Here is a 26,129-nt window from a genome sequence, read left to right as displayed (position 1 = left end):
CTGATTCATCCGTGGAATATTCATGCCATTGTTGAAGAACGGTTGCCCAAATGCTGCTAGAACCAGGATGCAAGTATTCCTTCAACTATCTGTGAGTTCCAAGTACACTGCATGCTTGTCTACATAAGACACTGCTCTTGTTTGAATGATGCCATCGTCAACCTGAAACTTGGTTAAATGCTACTTGCTACGTTCGAGTGGATTAGTCTGGTGTCTCTGTTAGAGGTCGATGAATGCTACGCAGTTCAGCGTACAGCACAATCGTAGCCGGGTAAATCTAAGTGCGAGTAACGTCAGTCACTCCCGGAGAGATGAGTTAAGGTCACGTTGTAAAATTCGAAAGCTAACCTTGGGAATACTTAAACGCAAGAGAAGCTGACACCTTCACGAAAGAACAATTCTGTTTAATTTCATTTAATTTTCCAGTTGTCACCAGTGGGTGTTAATGGGTACACTCGTACAATCTGGCATTCAAGTATAATAGAAACCTGGTGAGTCTCAAAAGGATCGAATCCGGTAGTAGGTTGCCGAGATCGAGTCATATCATGTGAAATAAACCGATAAGATTTTTCAGTTGTTCTGATATGATGGTTACGAAGATATGGCTGGTTCCCTCTATCAGCGGTCGTGAGCGGATGTCCTGGAAAATGATGAAAACCGAACCGCAAGTGATGTTCAACCCAACGAGTGACTCATGAAGTTTTTCTTCCATGTAACAGCCGAGACTTCTGTGGGTTGCACAATACATTCATGCAGTTCAGGACCGAATTATAGGACCACCTATTGATGGATGGATTGTAACGGTTTAGCTATGCGGGTAATCAATGCAAGATCCATGTCTCACGAGGGTGGTTCACAATCGAAGTGACGTAAGGTCAGCGGACAGAGACGATAAAACTTCACGCCGTCGCAGGGCACCGTCTTATCTGGATAATTTTCGATTATGGGTTCTGGTTACTTCGCCTTCAAAGCGACGTAACCCTGAGACGCCTGTTTGTGTGATATTTTACGTATACCAACCACCTGCTTCGTTTTCAAATCACAGAACATCGCAGCCTTGTGTAACTGGTGTGCGTTCTCAGTCGGGCTGAGATTAGGACTGCCAGTTATCCAGTTTGATTCTCTACCTAAAGTAGTCAACTTGCGCGATGGCCTGCTTTCACAACTGAAAAGACCCTGTGGGGTAAATTGGCTGGAACTCAATTCCATTAAGTCCAGTCACGCCGAGGAAGCCAGCAGTGAGCAGGCCGATGAAGAAGATCGAGTCTGCGTACTGCGAGAAATCGTATCATGAGGTGGTCTGGAGGTAACTTCGTACAGTCCTCTGCGATGGGATTGTGAAGACAGTCAGGCGTTTTCTTCAGGCCAATAGCATGTCCATATTTATGGAAGTGGTGATGTTGCATTTCTCTGAAGAAGAACTGGTTAGATATAGTCGGCTCTAAGATTCTCACACTTCAATCACTCTACGGTTAACCGTGACCATTAGCGCATTATTCAACACAGTAAAAAAACTTGAAACCAAAGAGTCTGGTACTTCCTAAAAGTGCCTGCTATGAGCAGCCGCACTGGAGCAGAGACAGCAATGCGTTACTCTATGCTCATTCGGGCGAGGCCGTACCATGCTTCCAAATGTGTCATATCATTGTATCATTGACTCCGGGTAGGTTCCCCAAAGAGAACCCTGACTGCAACCACCTCACGGTTCAAACGTTTGAGGCAGAAGCTGGAGGCAGGGTCCTGTAGCAAAAGCCCACATCCTCCCACTGCCTTGTGAGTCAAACGTTTGAGTCAAAGGCTCAAGATGAGGTACCTCAAAAATAAAAGCCGTTCGGCTTGAGCAACCAAGAAGTGTCATTTGCCCCTGCTGTTCTTCGCTCACCGGTCCTCACCCACACCCATCCAGTGTTGCATTGATGATGATCACTGTCAGTCCCCTAGCGATTGCACCGTATCTAAGCTATTGGCCGGAAAACTAAAACAAAGTAATCACTTACTAATTTCAAAACTTCTAATCCACATTGCAGCCTTCGATGTCTGCACTCTCTGTCCCGTTTGGCAACGAGCATCTGTTGCAGAAACTTTGATTTCCCTCTCTATCGATGTATCTTGTGTCTCTGAAACTTGCATACGAAGCGCCGATTAGGTCGTGCACTTCAGGACGATTTTGACGAGCTCAGATGTCACACTTCAATCTTTGGGTATCCGGTGATCCCAATACAACAGCTTGCAGTGTCTGTGGTCTGTGTGTTGCACTGATCCCCATGACTGAAAGTGTTTAATTAGACTGGATCTCAGTAAACAGCCGTCTTTGCGCTGTGCGGTTGTCTATCTCAATCAAAATCATGAAAGTCGATCCCAATACAACAGCTTGCAGTGTCTGTGGTCTGTGTGTTGCACTGATCCCCATGACTGAAAGTGTTTAATTAGACTGGATCTCAGTAAACAGCCGTCTTTGCGCTGTGCGGTTGTCTATCTCAATCAAAATCAATGAAAGTCGATGAGGTAAACAGTGTTTGTTATTTTCACCAGCATACGCCCTGACAGACTTCTATTCTGAGACTGAAAAGGACGGGTTTTATCGACATTTGTCGCGACTGCGTCGGCCAACAAGGACGATTAAAGTGGTTCTGGTGAATGATATGAATGCTCAAGTTGGACGACGACTTACATCGGGTTATTTGGAGGCCACCGACTGCAAGATAGTTTTGGACTGAATTTGACCATCAGGCTATCAATCATCTATGACGAGCCTTAGTTAAAGGTTGTCTTTCCTTATGGGGTGCGCAACTTAATTCTGATCATGCCACTATGAGGACCCGGTCCTCACTTCGTTTTCTGTGAGCATTTCGCGTTAAGAAGCAGAACAACTCCATTGATCAACCTCGACAAGTTTCAGTGGCTCAAGAGTAGCGAGCTAATCTGGCCAAAAAGCTACCGGACACACACCGGATGACGAAGATGCTTGGAGGTTGATTGGAAGCGAGTTACAGAAACTATGCTCCCAGTTTTCAGAATTGTCTGTCCAAACCATTTGACTCGACAGAATGAACACTAGATTTCATCGAGATCAGAAGGTCTCATTGCTACCGGAGAGAACATACCAGCAACTGTCGACTGTTCTGGCGCACGCGGATCCCTCAAACACCGAAAAATCAGGAGATTGAAGAATCACTGAGAACGCCGGTGGATTTCGAAAACACATGATATGGAGAAGGCTTTTGCTGCAGGCAAAAACGGTGCGATATTTCGGCTGATTAGATCAACGGGTCAACAAAAGACGATTGTCAGCGAAACTATATGCACCGTCAACAACGGAAATGAGGGGTGATTTATCAATTCTTCAACATGACGAGGCACCTGACCCGGATAGTCTGAACGCCGCACCCTTCAAAGGAGGTGGTGAGGTCGCGGTGAACAGTCTGACATCCATAATGCAGAAGGCTAGGAAAGAAAACAGAATACCAGTGGAATTCAGCTCCTCGAGTATTATCTCACTCTTCAAAAAGACCATAAGAACTTCATGCGCATACTGTCTAGAAGCCGTGGCATCCAAAATGCTCTCTGGCATCATTTTGTACAAGTTGATCGATTATCTCGAGAAACAGGTTTGTGAGAACCGAGATGAATTTCACCCTGGCTGGAGAATCATCGACCATATCTTTAGCTTGAGACAATTTCTTTAACAGTGCCACTTTAATCTTAATGCCGCTTTTGATTCTATCGGTCGCCAGAATATTTGGCAGTATCTCTTTCAAATTTATATCCCTCATGAGGTCACTTTGCGAATTCCTGTAGGCGCGTACGAGTATACGGGGAGCTTTTGCCTGAGTTCAGCACAAGTGATGTAAGACAAGGCTGCTCTTTTTTACCTTTTTTTCTCCAACTTTGTCAATGATATACTGCTTGGAATTTCTCTGCCTGCCTCTAAAACCTCGGGAGTCGAAATGCACCCGGAATGTTCGGTAATAAACAGCGAGTATGTGGACGATATTCTTCTATTTGATTCAGATCCCTCCCAAATGCAAACCATTTTAAATAGCCTGAATAGCTGTGCCGCACGGTTTGCCTTGAGTTTCACACATGATAAGTGTAAAGGGCTGCTACAAGACTCGGTCAGATGAAACCCAAACCTCATGCTTACAGATGAGTTGCTCAACGTGGTAGATAAATTTGTTTACCTGGACAGTTGTATAAGTTCCGGTGCTCTGGGTAAGATGAGATGGGGAAGGCCAGGGCAGCTTTTACCAACCGATATCTATTAAACCAATGTGATGCCTGTGTCTTTTAAGGGCAGTTCGCAGAGAGCATGAGAAAGCTGTCAGTGTTTGACTGTCGGGGTCTCCGAAGGATTTGTCAGGCCTGGCGGAACATCGAAAATTTTGGGGCACACCAGATGGTCTTAGGAAAAAACAACTCGCGTACAAATGAATTACTTAGGCTTCATAGGTGACGCTTGTTAGCACATTCACCCTACGTGTTAGAAGACCGTCTGACTCTCAGAGGTCTTTCACCCAGGCCTCTGCTAAGCGGAGTCAACGGATAGGTGGACAGTGTATGATCTGGCAAAGATGTATGAAAACACCAACCAGCAATCTGATTCGGGCCGACAACTGCCACCTCCTTGGGTGGGGACCTCGAGACTTGACTGACCAGTGGTTAATGCACTGATATGAGTAGCCCCACTGGGCGTTAATGGCACACATGCATCAAAGTTATCGCTTTCAATACATAGCTACCCAGTTTCCGAACTAGCCGAACATACTATCGCCTCCAAGGCCTAGCTGTATCAACCACAAACTCGCCCTATCCGGGGAGTGAATCTTTAGCAGCTGGAACCAGTGTACACATGCTATATGGTCTGCAGCTGATAAATTGATACTGATTCGAAATTATTCATCCTAATTTCGTCATGTGACGCCAAAGAACCCATCTCCTGATGAAGTGAGAACTGTGGGTGCTTGCTTCACTCTCCTACAACAATGGCCATTCCGGTAGCCCAAAGCGAGGATCTTACACACCATTCAGTAATGCTAGCTGGTTAGGCCCACAAATTGGGTGAATTTGAAATTCACACAAGCACAACGTGTGGTGTCATCTGAACCACCAGAAGCTAAAGTGGAAGTCGAAAAGTTACAGTGACCCTGGAGCGGATCTGGATCGAAATATACTCTCACCTGGAGCTGTCATCACCAGTGATATTGAGCAAAGCGTTTACAGACGGCCCACGCTCTTGGAACTATGGATTTTTAACCAGCATGCAGAAAAAAATCAATCGCTATCGGGAAATGTTAAGCCTGCGTAGCGAGTAAATAAGTACGACACACTCCATGCGCACATCAGCATTCTAGAAAATTCGCTGTTGCCGTTCCTTCTCTCCAGAGTCTGCAAGCAAAACATCAGTTAGCACTTCTACTCCATTAAGGCTCTTTTATGTCCTGTCAAGCGATACAAGTGGACCGAATAGCTTAGTCTTGGTCTCTGTCTGAAATTAAATGCATGTATATTGTGTAAAAAGTTGCAAAAGTCCGTGGTTCCAAGACCGAGCAGGTGGCTGATCGGAGCTTATGTCATTCTGATGCCCACAAGAATTACCGTAGAGTCTTACAGGAAAGACCGGAATTCACTAATGAACACAATTCTGATCCACCGAGGTCATTTACTTTTGTCGCACTAAATTTAAAATTTTCTGGCTTCACCTACCATCCTCTGAGATACGGTTTTATGAATCCTGGGTTTCGCTTCCGGTGGTGTTCGTCATCTGTTCACAAAAGTCGTTTTAATCAATCCTTTAGTGGTTATGGCGAAGGAAATGAATGGTCCTGTAATTTTGTCACGGTGTTCATTAGGAAGCCAACTAAATAAAAATGTAGCATTTAAAGTTTTTCTCGAACGATTCCGCAGTTTTTTTCTCAAAATTTCCAAGACCTATTCAACTGATCGCCATTCCTGAACAATATGGTGCTCAATATCAACGGAGATTACTCATGTCCTAGTGGCAGGTGGCCGCAATTGAATGAGGTAAATAACAGTAATATTGAATTGCACATAGGACTCATGAACTGAGGAAAAACTTCATACCACGAACCCTTCTGAGGCATCACATCCCACTTATGGTGCATATCCGTCAAGAGATCCTTAGGAAGCAAGCAGCCGGAGTGTCAGGTTACCAAGACCGGTGCAGCGAAGCAGTGATTGTCCGACTCTGACCAGAGTCTTATTGGGCAATATTTCAATATTTGGAAACACACACGCGACCGCCTCGAGAAACAAAGAAAGAAACATAGCCAAACTTTTTTGGCAGCGAAAATTCTCACTGCTAGTAAATTCCCATACTAAGCTACGAAGGGTAATATTCGGTGGAGTCACATTACTCACAATGTAGATCAAAGCTTTCTTGATTTATAGGATTCCTTTTATGGCCTCGAACATGCTATGAAAATGAATTGGGATAATAAACTCAGTAGCAAAGTAAGCTGATACACACATGAGGCTCCAACTGAGGCCCACTTTTGTGATTCCCTTCAACTGAATGTTCCGCCTAAGTGCTGAGGAGTGCTCAGCAACATTGCGAATAGTGTTTTATGTAGGGATGTAATGGGTTGGGTTTTATTTGATCGGTGAGTAGTCGTCGTAGATTATGCGAGCCACCAAACCTGTGCTGTAACGTCAGTTGCCAATAAACAGACAAGTCTCTGTCTCGCTGTACATCACAGCAGATTGCAGGAAAGTGGTTTGAAGTTTGTTTACGCGCAGGTTGCAAGCCACCTTGAAAACAAAGAGCATCGCAACAAAGCCCAAAGTATCAAGGGGAAGATGGTTCGTACTATGGTCTGTCCAGTCAGGAGACTGGAGTGGAATCTACTGGTGGACTACCCTTCTTGAATCTTGCGTACCTCACTATCCTTCACGGAATATTGTCAGGTAGCGTTGTTTTCAAAATAACTGTACAAATCTATGGTGGTCAAAAAGTGAAGGGAAAATATCTAAAACCAGATATTCCGACGAAATTCCATTACGTCACTACTGAGTTCAAAAGTGCATAAATATTTACCGCAACACACGCACAATTTGGCCTTCACACATGAAATCGATGGAAATGTCTACCTTGTTAGCTTTATGAACGACGGCGAATATGGTGGTCTTTTCGGAGTTTTCATCGACCCAATCTACAACTAAGCGATACCTTCACTTGAGCGAATCCCAAAGATAATTCTTCCAAACAGTGGATACCATGACATAAAATCTGATCTTTGTTTGCATCTCCATAAAAAGTGAATCACAGCTATTTTTATGACATATACGTTGGAAATAAAACAGGTAAAACGTTCCACTTATTCTCAGCACGGAATCCACGGGTATATCGCACCTGAAAGGAAATCAGAATAAAAATCTTAGTGGAGTAATTCAGGGTAGATTTTCAAGCCGTCAAGACGGTAAATTTTGATAAGCATAAAACTCTTAAATTTGAGAAAAGCCTCCTAGACGACGCAAGTATACTGATATGTGGAAATTAATACTACAGTAATCCTTTTTAAGAAAGACAGTTTACAGATTTGACAAATTTGCTCTGCTGCAGCCATGACAAACTAGAAAACTAAGAAAAGACCAAGCCACCCGTTTCCTTGTGGTGTCTTCAGCAGTTTACTGTGGATGATGTATGTATGTATGCATGTATGATGAGTCGAATCTCAAAGCCTCCTAGACGACGCAAGTATACTGATATGTGGAAATTAATACTACAGTAATCCTTTTTAAGAAAGACAGTTTACAGATTTGACAAATTTGCTCTGCTGCAGCCATGACAAACTAGAAAACTAAGAAAAGACCAAGCCACCCGTTTCCTTGTGGTGTCTTCAGCAGTTTACTGTGGATGATGTATGTATGTATGCATGTATGATGACGTCGAATCTCTTTGATCCAAATAAAGTTGGCCAACGGATTCCTGTTCTACCCTCCCGATCCAAGCTAGAGTGATTTTCTCTTTGCTTGCTGATGTAGCTCACTGCTATGCTGAACGGTCATAGCGATCTAGTAACCAAGCCTAAACAACCTGTGTATCCGATCGTGACAGACATCACTTTAATAAGTGGGTAATCAAGTCACGTGGTCATGTGTAACAGAGAACTTTGTCACTTCCTTATACACTGCTGTCGAGAAAGTTCAATTGGAAAACTGTTGATGTCTTCTAATGAAAACACAAAATACGCCAATCCTCGCGGGGGACAGACTGAACCTTATCCATCCAGGTCGAGGAAACTTCAAGCAACCGCAACGTCATGGAAACGGGTAAGGGTTAGTGACTTCCAGATAACTATCCCACTTGAGTTTGTTTTCTATTATCAGTTGAAACAGAACATCATTCATAGAAGATGATATGTATCTGCCGTAGCGTACTGCGATGTACAGTGCTCTCCTGTGGAGCACAGACCCTCGGTCACAAGAGACACCTTTTTGAAAGCGAGCTGTTCTTTTTGGGGGATAAGTAGACGCGGTGAGCCGTATGTTTGTGGAATGGTTCTGAATATCTGAGGTAGAAACAAGATGTACTTTACTGTTTCGCCTGACATAAGATTTCTGGCCAAAACTTTGAATCTACGGCACGTCGAATTGTCTGAAATAGACCAATCATTCTCCTGAACGCAACCAAGTCAGCAATTCGGTTGGGTAAGTAGGCTATTTCGAATCAGAAGAATAAATGCAGGGAGTTATTTAACCGGTGCATATGGGTAGTCTAAACCTAGATTTTCTTCCTTATCCCATAAAGTTTTTGTTTTAACCTAAAGTGGGTTATCTAAATGAATGAATCCACCTGATTTTAAGACGCTTCTGAACGAATATTCCACCACAATGTGGGTTCCGATATTCATGAAGACATTAAAGGTCGTATGTGCCTGCGTATCATCTGATTCTGGGCAAACGAATCCACAGCAGATCAATCGAAAAACTTTTAGGCATGCTGATTGTACAGGAAATGTGCCCTTCAAGATATCAGTCGGGTACATAGTGGGTAAATTAATATCAATGATGGTAAAGCGCTCTAACGTCAATGTCTCCCACATTTAACGCATTAATCAAAAGTCTCCAACATGATTTTAAAAATTTGCGACAGTTTTCGGTGTACATCCACAGGATAGCGTCAAAAAGGTGCAGAGACAACAAGGTCAGTGTTGGCTATGATGCTTCATTGCCGTACAACCACAAAATTTATCTAATTACATTCAAAGCTTTAGGATAAGGAGAAAAGAGTGGGTGACGGGGCTTGGCCCTGAATTGTTGTAAGAATTCTGAGGCGTCTACAACTCCATTCGTTCAATCAGGCAGTCTGGAAAGGAACTGGCAGCGAGAAAGCCAGTCGTTATCTCTTAAGCCGCTAGCAAAGGGTTATCACAGGGACACCGTTCTGGAAGGCGTATTGCAAACCAAACTCCTCGTGAACTCTTTCACTCCCTTCTGCCAAGTCATTTGTTGTCCAGCTCGTGATTTGCATCATTGTGAAGAAGGCATCCAGGACAACACTCGTCTCGAGAAGCGGTGCTTCGGCATGTATATCAAATGTCCGACCCACCGCAGTTGATGATGCTAGATATTTTCCGCAACAGAAGTAACTGCTGCACGTTTCTAATGACTAATTTACGGGTTCTACGACGCCACAGGACATCAGTAAAGCACCAGAGACATCGGTGATAAAAAACGTGAATGGGCCTCACGTCATTTGTTCACAGAAGATATGTTTCGCCCTTACTGTATCCTTGTACAGGCGACCTTTGAGACCCAGTGATACGCCGTTTTGACATCGTGAGTGACGCATATTAGCGAACATGATTCTGGCTTTCGAGATTCGTGAACTGACCACAAACTCCCGTCAGATTTATTACAACTAATGAGGAAGGTAAAATGCCCCATACCCTCCAATGATTCTCCTCCAGAGCCTGTGCATTCTGGAGCATAAATTCGCACATTAGGTTTGCAAGGCGCATTCAGAAAGACAGCGTTATAGTAGTCAGTTCATTCAAAGGGCTTGTGCTTCGCCTCCATCTTCAAAGAAGAGGAAACCAGATAGATAAGGTCCGCACCAGCAACGAACGAAGAAGTTCTAGCGTTCGCCTCATTATTTCACCAATGACGAAGTTGAATAAGAACGGATAGGGTGGAAATTCTCATCGAAACCCATATTTTCTAGAAATGCTTTTATATGGCTCACAATGCGCTATCACAAGGCCAAAAGTATGCGAATATGGATATCGGATTATGTCCATGGTCAACGGCACTGGCAGATCGACGGAATCGAATGCAGACTTGAAGTCAAAGAACACCGAAATTGTGGGTCCTCTGTGCATACGGTGTTGCTCTAACACTTGACCGGGTGTGAAGATGTGGTCGACGCAGCCTCTACCTAATCTAAATCCCGTTTAATGCTCAGGGCTGTGGGATTCGTGTGCCGCCGTAAGACGCTGAAGAATCGGGAAGCCAGAAGCTTTGTTACAACGGGAGTCAAACTAAAACTCAAACATTCAATATGAGTAATTTTTTAAAAATGGGTACCATTATCGACTCATTCGATCGTCTGTGACAGCCAATTTCTCCCAGATAGACTCAAACGGGCTAGACAGGCACTGACCAAGGCATCAGTCGCCGTCCTCGAACAGAGCTGGTGGGAGCTCGTCAGGGCCAGGAGAAAGATGTAGCGGAGGTATGTGCCGGGATATTTCTGAGGCTGAACGGAGCTATATATGTGCAGTGCAAATGAACTCTTTAGCTCTCTTCTACCATGGAGGTAGGTACACAGAGTGAACACTGGCCAAATGGATACAGATCGTAACAAGCGCAAAACTGCAACGCAGCAACGATTTTCCTAGCTCTTAAAATTGAGTACTACGAGATCCAGAAAAGATAACAATATTCGTTGTTCGTAACGGGAGGAAATTTTTTTTATTTCTCATCGACATTCCGTCTTTTAGTGAGGCTGAAAACTCGATATGCACTTGAAAGACGAAATCTCTAATAAAATTCCGAGATCTCCCCACGCTACTAACAATCTCCAAGTAGTAGCTCGAGGGGGGACAAAATTCTCCCAATCAATGGAAGTTCCGGTTGAGAACTAGTCATTCGATGGACCAGTCAACATATGACCACGTGATGTGGCTCAAGTGACTGAAGGATGAGCAGCACTCCCCTGTCTAATAACGAGTTTACCACATGGCTGGTTAACCGCTGGTAGTCAAACAGTTAAGTGTTCAGATTACTAGCCGAAAATTCGTGAGCTCAAGACAACCTGGTGTTTCATGCAACACGCACTGTCGATGAAATGTAAGAATATAAACAAGCGTACAGCACTTCTAGGCTTTCCAGAATACACTGGCTTCACTTGCAGGATGAAATTTTCATTAGGGCTTTCTTCAGTAGTCGATGCATTGGTGCGAATGTAATCAGGAACATTAGTTTTTGTGAGCCTATGAACGAAGAAAACTCTACTGCCGCGGATCGCACTAGAAAAAGGCTACATACTAGGGCAGTCAAAAAAGAATAAAACAGCTTCAATTATGGGGAACTGTATAACCCAACTCAACTGCATCATATTTCACCCCGTAGAACTTCCAGAATGTCCGGCAAACGACATTTTTCAGAGCGTATGTTGATTCTATTTTTTTGCCTTAAGCTTTGAAACGCTATTACACGTTTGTTGGAGATAAGCAATGAAGGCAAGTGTGATTCACCTTTTTTGTGCTCAGATGACATAAAGCTTACGAAACGCTAAAGGAAGGCGTTTTCACGTGATTATTTCCGATACCGTTCAGCCTCGGCTATCCAAATTTTCACATTTGGTACACACAAGCCACCTGAAGGGCTATTACACATCCTGAGGCAGTTTGAAACGTTACTATACCTAGTGAAGCTATAGAGGAGAATGTCGGTAGCTCAGGTAGCGTAGATGGTTGTGCACAACCACTAACCCACCGCTACACACAACTACGCACTGATGATGTCACATCGATTGGTGATGAAACGTTTGCAACCAAATTGCCCAGCTCAGCGAACAAGTCAACGACCTAGTGATGCATCAGAGACCAGAGGCCGGGATTGTCGCGATTACGCTATTCACGATCTGATTTTTCTTCTTTGGCTGTACTGTCAGTAAAGTAAAAGTTCATATGAGTCAATTCGCAGGTAACAGTTGAGCCCTGGTTGGTGGTAAAAACTAACGGAGTCACATGGCGATTCAGGGATAAGAAACCCATATATTGCAACGAAATAAAGTGAGTCGGAAAGTTTGGTAGGTTGTTTCGCGGTCTTCAATATAGGGCAGGGTATTAAGCGCAAAACGATGTAAAAGAGAATCTGCCAGATGTCGTATAGTTGAGGCATATCGGAACCATTGTAGCCCGGTCCCCGTGTCCAGCTAGCACATCCCCTCTCATGTGATCAGCGGTTGTGCGTTATTGAATAGGCGCCACGAATATAAGAATGATCGATTAGTTTACGCTGAAGGGTTAGATTCGTTCAGCAAGTAATCCGAGGTCCCTTACGCCCAATTGTCTCATCATCATTCATCATCATCATCATATCATCATCATCATCATCATCCTGACCAACACCCGAGGACCTCCAATGTTTTGTTGTTGTTCTAAATTTGCTGAAATTATTCACCATTCTGCTGAATGGATCTAATTTCCTAAATAAATTTGGGGCAGTTGTGCTTGACCAGCTTGGCTTGCATGTCTTCTGGTGGTGAGAATCTTCAGACGAGTGGAATGTCATCAGCTGGTAAGACACAATCCATTGATGCTTCACAGTGTTGCTCGTTCACACCCCCACTACAGAAAGAAGTTTTTTCCACACAATCCCAGGAGGTTAAATGCTGGGAAGCTTTCCATTAACTAGCTTGATGATTACAAAATCTGTGTGGTTACACATTTCTTTTGGACGTGTAATCCAGTATTAAAGAAATTTGGGTATCGACAAAAATATCAACAGGACTATTTGACATGAAGCAACTGCCTCAAAGAGGCTGATGGCGAATGATACCAATTTCGTCTTCCGGTCCTTCCATGTAATGGAAGCTGTCTGTCTGTTCCGTTCTATGTGCATGTGGAATAGGTGTTTCTACATGAGTGTGGGACGCTGGTGGGTGTCTGGCTTCTTGGTTAGTCGAAAGCTATTCACCATCTGCCTAGGAAGTTCACCATTCAATGATTTCAAAGCACCAATCAATGTTGTTTTAAGTAGTCCTGGCTCTAGGCAAAATACATATTGATAACGGGATTCAACATTGTTGACAGCAATACACCAGTCATGCTTGGCTGTTATAAAAGCTTGAGGGAACGAAGGCTTAGTAAAGAGTGTAAAGAAAAGATGGGTGTAGAAACTTAGTGCGGAAAGACCTCATTACCTCAAGAGAACCGTCAAGATTAGGGTGCTGACTCCTTTGGACAGTAGTGGACTAAACAAATCTGGTCACGCCATTAGCTGGACTGACCAAGAGTCTTGGGCGACCCTCACTCGGCACAAGCTCAGCAAGGAACAACAAACGAACTTTAGCTAGGTAGTATGGTTATGAAATTACAACATTCGCGCCAGTGAGATCGGTTACGTCCCAACTGCTTCAGGGTTTCCAACCACCTGATAACAGAATCACATGGACGAAATTATGGATTACTGGCAGTCATTGTTGTCAGCCTCAACACGAAGGTCTTCCGATTCAGCCACATTTATCGACCCACACAGGATTTCGAACTGCATGCTTTTCCATGCTGGCTCATGGTTTAGGTTTCTCCCATCAAATGTTTCACGTGGCCCCTCTAATTTGTCCCTCTTAGGTTAGGACAACCGGGAGGTATTCTAATTAAGTCTTTTAGCTAAATCGATACCACGAACAATAAGATTAATCCCAGTTCGTCTATTTTTGTCGGGCGATTTTAACGTAACTGAATATAAAACAATACTAGCAAGGTTTCACTCTATGTAATTTAGATATAAAATATTTTCTCTACTCGGATGATGTTCCAAGGCTTTTTTGGTACGATTCCTCACGATGGTGCCACTGATGCGAATTCCTAGACCACCAGATTCGATGAGTTAGAATAGCTGCTATTTAAAAGAGATGGAGCGGCATATGAATTCCTGACACAGATTGTTTAATGACATCACATTCTTCCACTTTAAGAAACTAAACCTGGAATGACTTACGGAGCTTTCTCGAGTAATTCGTTTTGTGAGTGAGGGCATCGGTCACTAGGAGGTCACGGGTGTATCGAACCATTGTTCCAAGGTTTAAAAGGCGGTATTAAGCGCTTGGCCGAAATTTCCTCACGGAGATAATCCAGCCAACCTAATTCATGCTCCTTTTTTCTTGTGTTTTCTCGACGTCCAGTGATTCGTGGAGTGCATAGTAAGCCTGGTATGGCAGCAGATTCGATCAATCCCCGACGCAAATCAACTGGTAAGTTGTCCCCTGTTGACGGTTGGTAGTGGATTAGTTCCTGGTCATAGTCGCTCGGTCGAGCCCCAAGCAGCGGATAAATAAATCCTGGATGTCTCAAGACTGCAAGACCACCAATTCTGCGGTCTCCTCCCAATCGTCTAGTAGGATCAAACTGTAGTAAGTCGGAGATGAGATTTCGACTCTCCCACGGTAGATCCAGACAGGATGAATCCCAGATAAGCCTTCGAGAAACTCCAGGTCCAACAAATTTGGGGAATCTACCCGAATGCAGCAGTCTGTACAAAAGTACACCCAAGCTGTACCAGTCAACCGCATGCCAAACCAGTACGCTTCCTGGACGATGGGTGACAATTTCCGGGGGCATGTGCATACTTTTGCACACGATATTCCCTAAGTAGGTGGAACCAGGCCCGTTGGGAACCACACAGGCCAGACCAAAGTCTGTTAGAATAATATGTCCATCAGCCTGGATCAGAACGTTATCGGGTTTCAGGTCCTGATGAACTATTCCAATGCTGTGCAGCCAAATGAGTGCTTCACTTATTTCAGCCACATAGAATATCGCCTCCATGATGGTCATCGATCGATGCATAGCGTGGACTGAGAGGGTTGAAAGATCTCCTCCGATTACGCGTTTGAAGAGCAGCAGGTAGTGGTTGATCCATTTGTCCGCACACGCCCTCATTTTGGACTGTCTGAACAGATTGCCACAACTAAGTAGGCCCTGTATAGTATCCGTATCCACGTGTGGACTCTTGCGCCGAAGTCGCATCGTAGTGAACCCAGACAGCTGAGCAATAAAAGGATGTAACTTCTCCTCTAATGCTGGAAGGGATTCCAAAAGGTGCACATATCTGGTAAAGTTACTTGGGTGGTAATGCATATATGTCGACTCCCGACGGTCCGAGAGTAGTACATGAGCCATATGACTGAAAGCGTTCAGTTCAATTTGAAACGACAATTCATGTGAAAGACACTTGATAACGTAGTCGTAAGTCACTTGGTGATATCCGTTTTGAGAATGGAAACGTTTGGCTTCCAGAATACAACCGTACTTTCCAGTACCAACCAAGCTGCCCAGAGTGAAGATTCCTTCTGGAACTGGGAAATGTACATGGGACAGAGTATAAGATTCTGTAAAATCATGTTGGTTCATGTTTCGGGAAGGATTGTTCGCAGGAGTAAAATAGATGGGCTTGTAACTGGATGCACATTGGATCCCACTCGAATCCTGCGAGGATGGACAACTTGCTTGCAGGCTATAGTTTTGATAAGTTGAACAGGTACAATTCAATCCAGTAAACCGAGAGGTTAAATCATCCTCGTCATCGTCTTGGCAAAGACTTTCAAATTTGACCCGTCCTTGGATAGCCTTGTTTGCGTCCACACAAAAAGTAATACCGCTGTCTTCCTCCGACTTGTTCCCATGCAGGAAATTAGGTGAGGCAAGCGACGCTATGGATCCGGTAAAATCTGATAAGTCGCTAATGCAATCAGCCAAAGAGCTAAGGTAAGTATAAGCATGACTCCGAATCATGGTGTAAAATAATCCAACACCGAACCATCTGTGAACAGCCACTGACCGAATGTGATATATCTGAGATGATGTTATGGTCCATGGTTTTAGCTTACATGGCGATTGGTCTTCTAGTGCGCCCGTCTGCCAAGGTCAGCTAGATAACCTGACCGACTAGTCGGTTGGACGAATCCGTTGGCGATAACAGTTTACTGGATGTCCGCTGGCGATGATTACGTCACAGGGTTCATGTAAAATCAACCAGTGACTGCACTGATCGGAGAATGGCAACAATCGATAATTTTTGTGGTGAAAACAGACCGAACACTGCTAAACCGTGACAGCTGCTCGAACCATCATAGAAGTGAGTGAACTACACTCATTTGCAACCACTTTGATTTTGTGCGGGACTCATCTAGAACCCAACTGAATCTCTTATGCTTAGTGTATTACGTCTACATTAAAGAAATGATTCTCAAAGCAATATGTCACCGGTAGTGAAGAAACTAATCAAGTAAACGAATAGTGAAAGATCAGCCGGTGGCATTGCCAGAAGTTGAATCTACAACATACATTCAACTTACTGAATAAAGATGGGTCCTATCTCCCCGAAGAACATTTGCGCCATTAAACGTCTCAGTGATAGGCTGAGAATGCGCATCATGGATCAACGGCCGAAGACTGTTAACACGCCTCAGCATCCCTGTTGTGTGAATACTGGACTAAGTGTCGATTTAGTCCAGCGGCCAGGATCATATATGATGCAGGAAAGAGTTCACGAAATTTTCTGAGAATAAGATACTAGTGTTAGGGTTGTAAAACTACGAACTTCGTCAGATTGGAAGTCCACACCCCAATGTGAACATAAACTGTGACCAAATAATTATATTGCCAAGCCGGCTGCCGTGAGAGCCATTCAACACAGGAAAAGTTTGTTCGGATGGGTTGATATGTATGTTTTGTTTGGTCTGAATAAGACTACCTTGTGGAAATGGGAATGTCTCGCAACCGCACCTTTCTTTAGATACCTAGGTAGCTCTACTGGCTCTCGCGAAAATGTACCTGAATAAGTCGGTGCACGAATCACGGAGGCTTGATTCACGTTCGCCAGCCTGTATCACTTGTGTGTCAGCCTAGCATGTCATCGGTTCTCAATGGTGGCTGCCTTAATGGACGTGTTTCGGTGTTATTGCGGGACATGGCCGCTGAAGACAGATGATCTGAGACGCCTTTGGGCTTTTGATTACCAGTATTTCGGGAGCCTTCCTGGTATCCAACTGCTTCGACAAATCAGCAACTGAGTACTTAGAAAATGGGTTTCCGGCTTTGTGACAGATACAGCAGGGGTTCTGCGGGGGATCATTCAACAATATCAGTTGCAAAGCCCACGTCATATGCTGTGCATGATGAATCATCATGTGCGGAGACGGGTAACTTGCCTTGCGTCTTTTTCAGAATGGTGCAAACTGAGAGTTGAACAGCGTGTGACATGTGATGTGAAGAATATTACAAAACGTTTGGGTGGCGTAGGTGCCCCGTGCCTTCCAGAATAGGTTTACGTGACCTCCTATGGTGTGCTACTGACACTTCAAGAGATGTTTTTGATGTTATTTTCAATGCTGACTGTTGGATCGGGCGTGTGTAGGTGTAAACACATCAGACTTCTTGTGATAGGCTTGCATTAGGTCCCTGTCGGTCCATTCTACTTGCCTTACCAAAGCAGCTTTGCGATTTCACGACATACAAGCATCACTGCCAATAAGGATGATGAGATATCTTTATTAATGCGCATATTTTACGTCTGTGAGTTGTTTGGTGCATTTATCTCAAAAGGTCTTGGTTGTATCGACTATTTGAAGCCAGGTAAATAGTAACTTTTGTTACTCTCTGCATCTTACTCTAAAGTTGGACAGTTCGTGCACACAGTCATAGCTCACAGGATGGAAAGAGTAAAGCTGATTAGGAAAGATCTCATTTCACCTTTTATCTCCGGTAAAAATTCTCTATCTAATCAGGAAACTGGTAGTAGGGCAATTCAGTTTTGGATTTCCGTACAGATTTTTAGGACGAGAATAAACAGGCAGATTGAAGGTGATGGTGGACAAGTACTCTGAATCATTCAAACCAACATTCCTTTCCACTCATTCCCCATGCATTTGGAATTCTGAACGGAAACTGATTTACACAAAACTGTTACTGCTGTCACATACCGTGACTTCAAAGTTAAGCGAATGGGTACAACTGCTTGAGTACTATCATGTTGTTCCAGCTGAATCAGGAGCAATGGAAACGTGAGGAGTGGATTGGAGTTACAGTCCTCCAGGTTAGGAACTCGAGTACCAATCTGTGGACTCTTCTTTGACCAAATAATCGCATAGATTTCCAACCAATCTAATATTACTACTTTTTAGGCAATAGGTTAGTTAGAGTTGCCCCCACAATCCATCATCATGCACCAGGCATCTTAAAACTATCAAAATAGCTAACATCAGAATGCAATCAAACAGTGTTTAGTATTCGCTGTGTTTGAGTAGAATCTAACTTCAGTTTACAAGGAGCACTGGGTTTCTGTGCAAAGTGAAGCAAAGATCAAAGAAATCGTTGTCTGACTGCTTGTAATTAATAGCGCGAACCGATCACTGGAACGACGCAGCGGCTAACGTAGCTGACAGCTGATGTAGGCGAATCTAAAAGTGAAAACAAAAGAAAGTAAAATGAGTCAATTCACTCTTCGAAAAATGGCATGTGTAGTCAATGTAACGAGCCCAGGCCTAAGGGTTGGTGCTATGAATAGTTTATGGCCAAAATATGGGGCTCATTATTCCCTGGTACATGAGTAATGTTCTTAGATGGGATAACCAGTGTTTCAGTGCGAAGGATTATTCATGTATCCCAGCCAACCTCACCTTCTCCTGGAGGCTTTAAAATGGCGTTGCTTTAATCCGTCATTTTGAGAGTCATCATGCGATAAAAGCCGATCAAAAAGGCTCCATAAAACTATCTAGTGGATGAGTAAGAGCAACCTTATTTGTGCACCATTGTGTTTTTCAAAAAACTGCACGAACTGACTCCCAACTGACTGTGGTAAATGTGCTAACATCTACCTAAATGACAGATGAACTTGTTTAACCTTAGCGCAGAGATTGCGTCTAGAGGGAGATAAACGGTACAAGATGACGACCAGGTTGATTGTGGCGTTCATTGGCTTCTGGACACTTAGATCAGAAAGAATACCCCACTCGTGCCTCTCTCGGGAATGGTGCACAGCGCTCGGGAGGTAACGGATACAAACTACATCCAAATTGTTGGTGGCTCTCACGATAAGCCGGACAGTGATTATAGCACAAACAAAACGAACACATTCTTTACTCTTCCAGGTTATTCGGCCATCTCAATAACTTTTAGCAGCAATACATTAGCTGAATTCCAACGCTGCACTGAAGGTGGTACTGAGTTGAACGACTTGAATAGTTTTCGCCACATGGCCTAAGGCGGCTCCCAGATACCCTTCATTTCTTTGTGAAAGCTGGATTCAGACTTACCCGGGTATTCTGCTGGTGACCAGATAGAGCAACCCATCGAGTCCTTGAACATGTGTGCTTCTTTTGAGGAGGAGGAGGATATGCCTGTAGAGTAGGAAAACCAAAATACGGATCCTAGAATCGTGAAACGAGGACAAATACTCAAGGGTAGCTTAGGTGATTTGCAACAGACGCTGGAAAGTGGGATTTAAAGTAAATGTTTGGACTTTGACAAATACACTCATTTTATATCAATTTGTTTTTGACGACAGTCTCAGGTGGATCCCAGCTGAATCTCCCGTTGATGATGTTTTCAAGCGTTTGAACTAGTTTTTTTAATGCGCAAGTGTGAGAGATGCTCCGTATAGTAAAATTAACTCACAAGCAAGAGCTTGATGGACTTACCGAACTGAGCCAAAGACGCCTTCAGTTAATGCGGCGAATATTCAACTCGTTTATGGTATCGAATTCCCACTTCTGAAGCATTAGGCTAGATGAAACTGCATCTAAGACAGTAAATGGCTGCACAGATTTAATAACCCTGTTGATACCTGTCTACTGAGAAGCTATGGCCTCTGTAGGTATACTCATCAGATCTAGGCTGCAAAGTTTGGAAGCACGGCTGTTCCATCCTTATTGGGAGGCGTTGAAAATACATATCTCAAGAAACCCCAGGAAATCTCGAATCCGCAATCTCCCTGATGGCAGTATGAACAGTTAAACGTTTGACTATCAGCGACTAATCATCACTCGGATCAACTGATGTCTATACTCAAACTGCTCATCAGTAGTTGGTGGCCTAATGGTTAAGTGTTGAACCACTGGTCGGAAAAGTACGGGTTTCACACTCCATGAAGTTTCGTGAGGTGTTCAATGTTGACGATTCCCTAGAGGGATGAAACAACTGTACAGTTTTTCTAAGCTCTTCAGCGGAGAATGGCTTCCCTTACAAGAGGAAATATTTACTGAAATTCCCAAATCTCACTGCATTGTCTAAACCTATTTGCACTTGCAACCTGAAAATGCAAGTTGCATTGAAGATCGTTACCAAGTGAACTGAAATGAACAACCAAAGTTCACTTGACCGCAAGAGAGGCCGCATGCATCGTACTTTGTATAATACACGATTGCCTACTGACAATTAAACTTGACTACGGAGAGAGGATTAGTAAACAAACAGTACTCTTATAAGCTCGACACTACTCAGTGTTCCACTGATAGAACAACTACTGGATTTTGTGGCTTTAACTGATTAATTTTCTTCGTTTTTCGCAAACCGTACCGATAATTTTCTACTTACTCCATTGAAACTATCCACATAGAGATCTGTTTTATGAGCTTTCTCAACTGCAAGAGAAAGGAGCAACTCATCGAAGAAGCCACGAATATTACTTCGACAGACGATCACTAGAATTAAAGAAACCACGATGTCCAAGGATTTTGTGTAGTTCCCAGTTACGTGACACATGAGAGTGGGTTGCAAGCTCCCATTACGTTTGGAACGTATATATGGTCAACTTTTTTACTAGCTGACTTTAGTGGAGACCTACTGCCATCCGGTCGGGCCAGACGGCATGAAGTTTCAGTTCAAGAGACAACCTAGGATTTAGCGCGCTTCCTCGTCGTACCGTCTAATGGCACTTTACCGGTTGAAGTCACGTTGCTAGTGAATACTGAACCTATATGACTCGTGCAAATTGCATCCACAAAAGTAGAAGCCGTATTACTATATATTTGAACCAGCGGTTCCAAATGCTGCTACTGAGGTCAGCCGCAGATAACTTAGTGCATTAACTGCACATTTGTCAGAACAAACGTACGAGACCTTGAAATGGTAGACTTTCTCTCCCGGAACTCAGGCTGAGCTGGACAAAGCATACAAACTTGTAAACTGAGCTCGTACCCTCTACCGAAAGTTCAATGAATTTGGTCTCCCAAATCGGCAATGAAGTTGGATACATCTTGGCACATTGTGTCATCTCAAATGCATATTTTAACATAGATATTTTGACTAACTGTCGACGTGTTCTTTGTACAACTCATGGTATTTTGTTGATTCTTTTAAAAATACAGATTTTTATAAGTCGATGCTATGCAGTTGTGTAAGAATTTCAAAGTGAGTGCGTAACTTCGCACCCTAACCACACACTAGCTCAAGTAAGTCGTATATGAGAGGTTTGACAGCACAAGTGGGTTATGTGTAACATCAACCGTTAGTACGAAAATATTCACACACTATTTTCCAAACTAATTATTGAACGGCACTAGTGTCACGAAGAGAAAGGAACTAAGCGTGATGCGACGGTTTGTGTGTCAGCGCGATCCAGTGAGTTATACTGTGGGGTGTCCTTGCGACACATGCAAATTCTGTCATACCCGGTTCGTCAGTCGTTAGCGATCTGGTGAACACAGCCTTCTGGCAATATGTGTTGAGGTTTGAAACGTGTGATGATAAAAATGCCTTCGTGTGCCTGTATTTCCCGCCAAGCGTCACTGCCTTGCAATCAGGCGTCTGAGCCAAAGGCTTTGGTTGAGGGCCAAAATCGTTGTGCTTTCCAGGTTTGGGCATCCTGGCAATATCCCAGTCAACCATGAATTTACACACACAAATATACGACAGTGAAGCATCGATGTTTAACAGCTGTGTTATGCTGATGGTGATGATGATGGTAATGAAAAGTACTTGTTACCCTTTGACAGATGACTAGGAGTTCGCGGCTATTGTTGCTTTCTTGGACTGAAATACTTGTAATTACAGCAGAAGAATATTGATTCAAACAGCCACATGCCCTGACCATCAGTTGCGGGTCACTGTGCGAACCCGCGTAAGTTCCCGATGAAACTAGTGATTCACAGTGCTCGAGCTCTCAAACACACAAGCGTAAAGACGGTTTACGTCGCGATTTCGTTAGCGAACTTAAAATCTACGAAAGAGCGATACATTTTTTTCGTTTCATAACTTCAAAACTTTGATACGAAAGAACTCTCTACGGTGTAGTGGAGAATGGTGTGGTTGTCCTCCGCGGTAAATTACCAACAATATGCGAAAGCTGGGATAACGCTATTCAACAAACCCATTAAAAGCCACAGGCGACAGAAATTACTGGAATGAAATGGTTTTGAGGCGGCTAGTCCAACGTTTCGTTTGCTTTGAAACTTTACTCATGCTTCTACCTTGTCCTAAGCTCAACGATACTTTTCAGACCAAAAGGTTTTCCCGTGTGAGTGATTCAACGCTTAAGGCTTGATAACGCTCTCCACAAACTTGGACTGCTTGGCTAGCTGTAATTTAACTTGTTATGGAATTCATGTTTGATAGCTTATGTATTTCGCATTTGGAGCTGTGGGGTTCAATGACAGCTGTCGTCTGCTAGAAACGTCCTGAGTAGATGGAAACCGTCCCGAGCTGCGAAAATATCTGTCTGATTGGCGCCCACTATAGTCATCACTGGTGTCAACACCGGACGAGAACACGGGCACTTCAAAGCCATAAAACCATGTCAGTTCGTTTGACCAAAGCCCCATAACAGAGAGAAGAAAGAATGGGATAGGAAGGGGGACGTAGGGCCAGTGTACAACAAATATTCGAGGTGCGTTCACCTCCAACACTCTGAATAAAAACGGAAAACTTGAATGCCAATAAAGCTGGTTAACTACCAGTTCGTTCAGTGTCTCCAGAGAAGCACAGAACAGCGCCACCATTGACAAAACGTTTCTTAACACTCTTCATTCCCTTCTACCATGTTAAATTCCTTTCACTTTTAGGTTTCCGCCTCTCTGAATGTGACAAGGAAAACAGCGCTAATCCCGGGAGGCGGTACTTCGATATGCGCAACACGTTGCCCAGCCAACTTAACTTGTGGTACTGGATGCGTTGTTTGAGTGAAATACCTTACACTGATTACCTCTTTCCAAATTCTTTGTTCTTAGCCGATTTCACCTATAGTTATGAGATATCGGTGGTCAAAGACCTGAAGTCGTCTCAGATCCTCCACATGAGGTGACCAAGTGCCACAGACATACGACAATAGAGTCCGTGCTGTAGTCTGATACACGTGTCCTTTGAGACCCAGTGAGATACCTCCTGGACGCCACAAGGGATGCAGATCGGCCAACGCAATTTCGGTCTTCAAGATGTGTGTAGTAACTTCGTCTGCTACACCACCGTCAGGGTTAAATCAACTTCTGATATATGTATAGCGTTCCACAACCTCCAGTGCAGTCCTTGAATTCTCGGAGACATGTTCAAAGACTGTACGTCCTGCAGCATGACTTTGCACTTTGTGGGCGCAAAGAATGTGGTGAGTGACCGGATGAACCGTGTCAACTCTTCAAGTACTAATTGCGCCTTCAGTTTTGAATCGAAAACAAGAACAGTGTCTGCATATTCCAGGTAACCAAGGCCCTGGCTCGGAATGATCTGAACACTGGGGTTTCGGAGACCTTATAATCTACGCAATAACGGAACAAAGCAAAAATGGGAAAAGTGGACACACTTGTCGGAAACCATTGGTTGTAGGAAAGCTTTTGGAGAGCTCGCCGTACATCCACACGCACCACAAGTGTATGAATGCAAGCAGCGCATGACATTTACTAGATTTTGAGGCATACCCTGCGGAAGCTCAAATGATTGCGTGTATGAGCTCCCGGAAACTAATACAATTCAGAATAAATTATAGGCATCTATTCCTTCCACCGAAACAAAATTAGAAGGACTAGTTAAAATGCTGATATGCTGCGCGCCTGCCCTTCATGTGCATTTCGGGTTCTCACGAGCTCTCGTTTATTTTTATCACTTTGGTTGCACCGCTATGCTATATACGTGCACCGGTGCGTGCGTAACGTCCAGAAACATTGCACGCCGTGTCCACTGGCTGGCACTGAAATGATGTCGCAGGCGGTTTCGTCTTCGCTCCTCATCTTATTTGAACGAACCGTTAGTAAATTAACTCAGCCATCATCACAACCAACTCAGATGATTGTTCGCTCAGTTAGCACTGCTTTATTCATCTGCTCTTAAGCCAACCTAATAAGCATTGTTCAAATGACCCCTGACCTCTGCCCGGTCGCTTGTGCGCAAACGGTTGGAATCGAGAGCGGTTGTAGACCAAGGCCCTTAGCGCACCCGAACTCTCCAAGAAATCGATCGCATAGACCATACCCATTCAGGCGCTTGGTGTAACGATCGGTTGACAACGCGGTGAATCAGGTGGCGGTCGTACCGAACTGCCGACAAAAGCATGTACACTAACCGTGGTACATGTTAGTGTCGACTTCGTGTGGACCAACCGATCAGCAGCTGATAGTCGACCCTTAAGACGAAGGGAAATCAAGGTGAAATCAAGTGCGTAAGACATAAATTAAGGAGTTGTCAACCGAACGTATAGAATTTAAGTCTCGAGAACTTATTTGATAAACTGGATAGACTAGCCCACAGGTTCAAATTGAATTGTTTCGCGCAAAACAAATATGGCCTAGTCTAACAATATCCCGTCAACGACAAAATAACGGAATTTGTTAAACAGTGTAATTTACAGAACAGCGACTGTTGGCTATGGTCAAACCAAAAGTACACAGGATGTTTGTTGGATGTAAGGCCGAACAGTGAGCCCGCGTTCGATTAGATAATACGCAGCCTGTATGTCAAATATAAATTTAGACTTTAACAGATTGCGCGAATTCCCCTCGGCATCTGTTCACTCATTTGATGTGTGAGTAATCGCAACAGGTTACCATAACATAAAGACCACTTTGTTGCAGTCAGCTAGCAATACATTTGCCAACAATATAATGTTGTATGAGTTAGGTGTGCTGTACAGATCGGCCCATCTTGTGTTCTGATCGGTAACAAGTTAAGAAAGGAAAAGATATTTTCCTGTTCAGTTCCGCACTACAAGATATACTAGGACAGGCTTCGTTCAATTGAATCAGGAATGGAGCAAGATCACTGTCAAATTATCACTTAAACTGCGTAATATAATATTCAAAATACTGTGTTGTTTTTGGGGTTGCACGGAACCAAATTAAAATCCATTTGTTTACGCCGAATATCTACGCCGTCCTGCTGTTTCTGTCATGTCACTGTTTCTCAGATGGCTAACACTAAGTACGCTTGAATCGATAGATTAAGATGCCCGTTTGTTGTTAAAAACAAAGACGTCAACAGTTTCGACGTACATATTCGATCGGTATGTGAACACACAGGTCATCATGGTATCCATTGGTGATGTGTACAATCAACTCAAAACTCTCCGCTAATAAAGCCAGCGGACCTAGTAATACGTTCCCTTCACCTCTAAACTATTGTGTTAAAGTACTTCCTGTTTCTTTATATATTCTCCATAATTGTCCATGGTCTTCTCCTCAGTGAGTTACACATTGCAAGAGGGACTGCCAAAGGATAGCCATAGTTATACCTCCCTAAAGTTCCTTTCTCCGTAGGATTTTACCAAACACCGCTCTAGTTGATACACATTAATTCTGCTTAGCGTAAAGCAACATTACCTGGTTTCTCCATGGATACATGGCAATCTGATTAAAAATAAAAAAGACCTACTGCGACCCTGTGTTTTGCAAAACGGTTGAAGCCTTGAGAAACGTAGTCGAAGGAAGCAAACGTGTTTTCAGTTTTTAATGGATTTTAGGAGTG

General features: G+C 43.7%; 2 protein-coding genes across 2 annotated transcripts in view; both read right to left on the bottom strand.

Moving 5' to 3' along the window:
- Nucleotides 1-7,232: 7,232 nt before the first annotated feature.
- Nucleotides 7,233-15,980, bottom strand: T265_01980 (hypothetical protein; the record flags this gene model as incomplete). Its single annotated transcript, XM_009166118.1, has 2 exons — nt 7,233-7,369; nt 14,188-15,980. One exon carries the CDS (start codon nt 15,978-15,980, stop codon nt 14,241-14,243), a length of 1,740 nt encoding a protein of 579 aa, XP_009164382.1.
- Nucleotides 15,981-18,467: 2,487 nt separating this feature from the next.
- The window catches only part of T265_01979 (hypothetical protein), a gene marked incomplete at both ends in the record, with an annotated part of 64,859 nt that continues 57,197 nt past the window's right edge, over nt 18,468-26,129 (bottom strand). The window contains 2 exons of the mRNA XM_009166117.1: nt 18,468-18,646; nt 19,502-19,585. Coding sequence (XP_009164381.1) covers nt 18,596-18,646; nt 19,502-19,585 — 135 coding nt within the window. The remainder of the gene's footprint in view (nt 18,647-19,501; nt 19,586-26,129) is intronic.

Source organism: Opisthorchis viverrini, assembly GCF_000715545.1.
Source record: "Opisthorchis viverrini unplaced genomic scaffold opera_v5_22, whole genome shotgun sequence".
Lineage (NCBI taxonomy): Eukaryota > Metazoa > Platyhelminthes > Trematoda > Opisthorchiida > Opisthorchiidae > Opisthorchis > Opisthorchis viverrini.
Note: the sequence above shows the minus strand (reverse complement) of the source record. Positions and strands in the feature narration are given on the sequence as shown.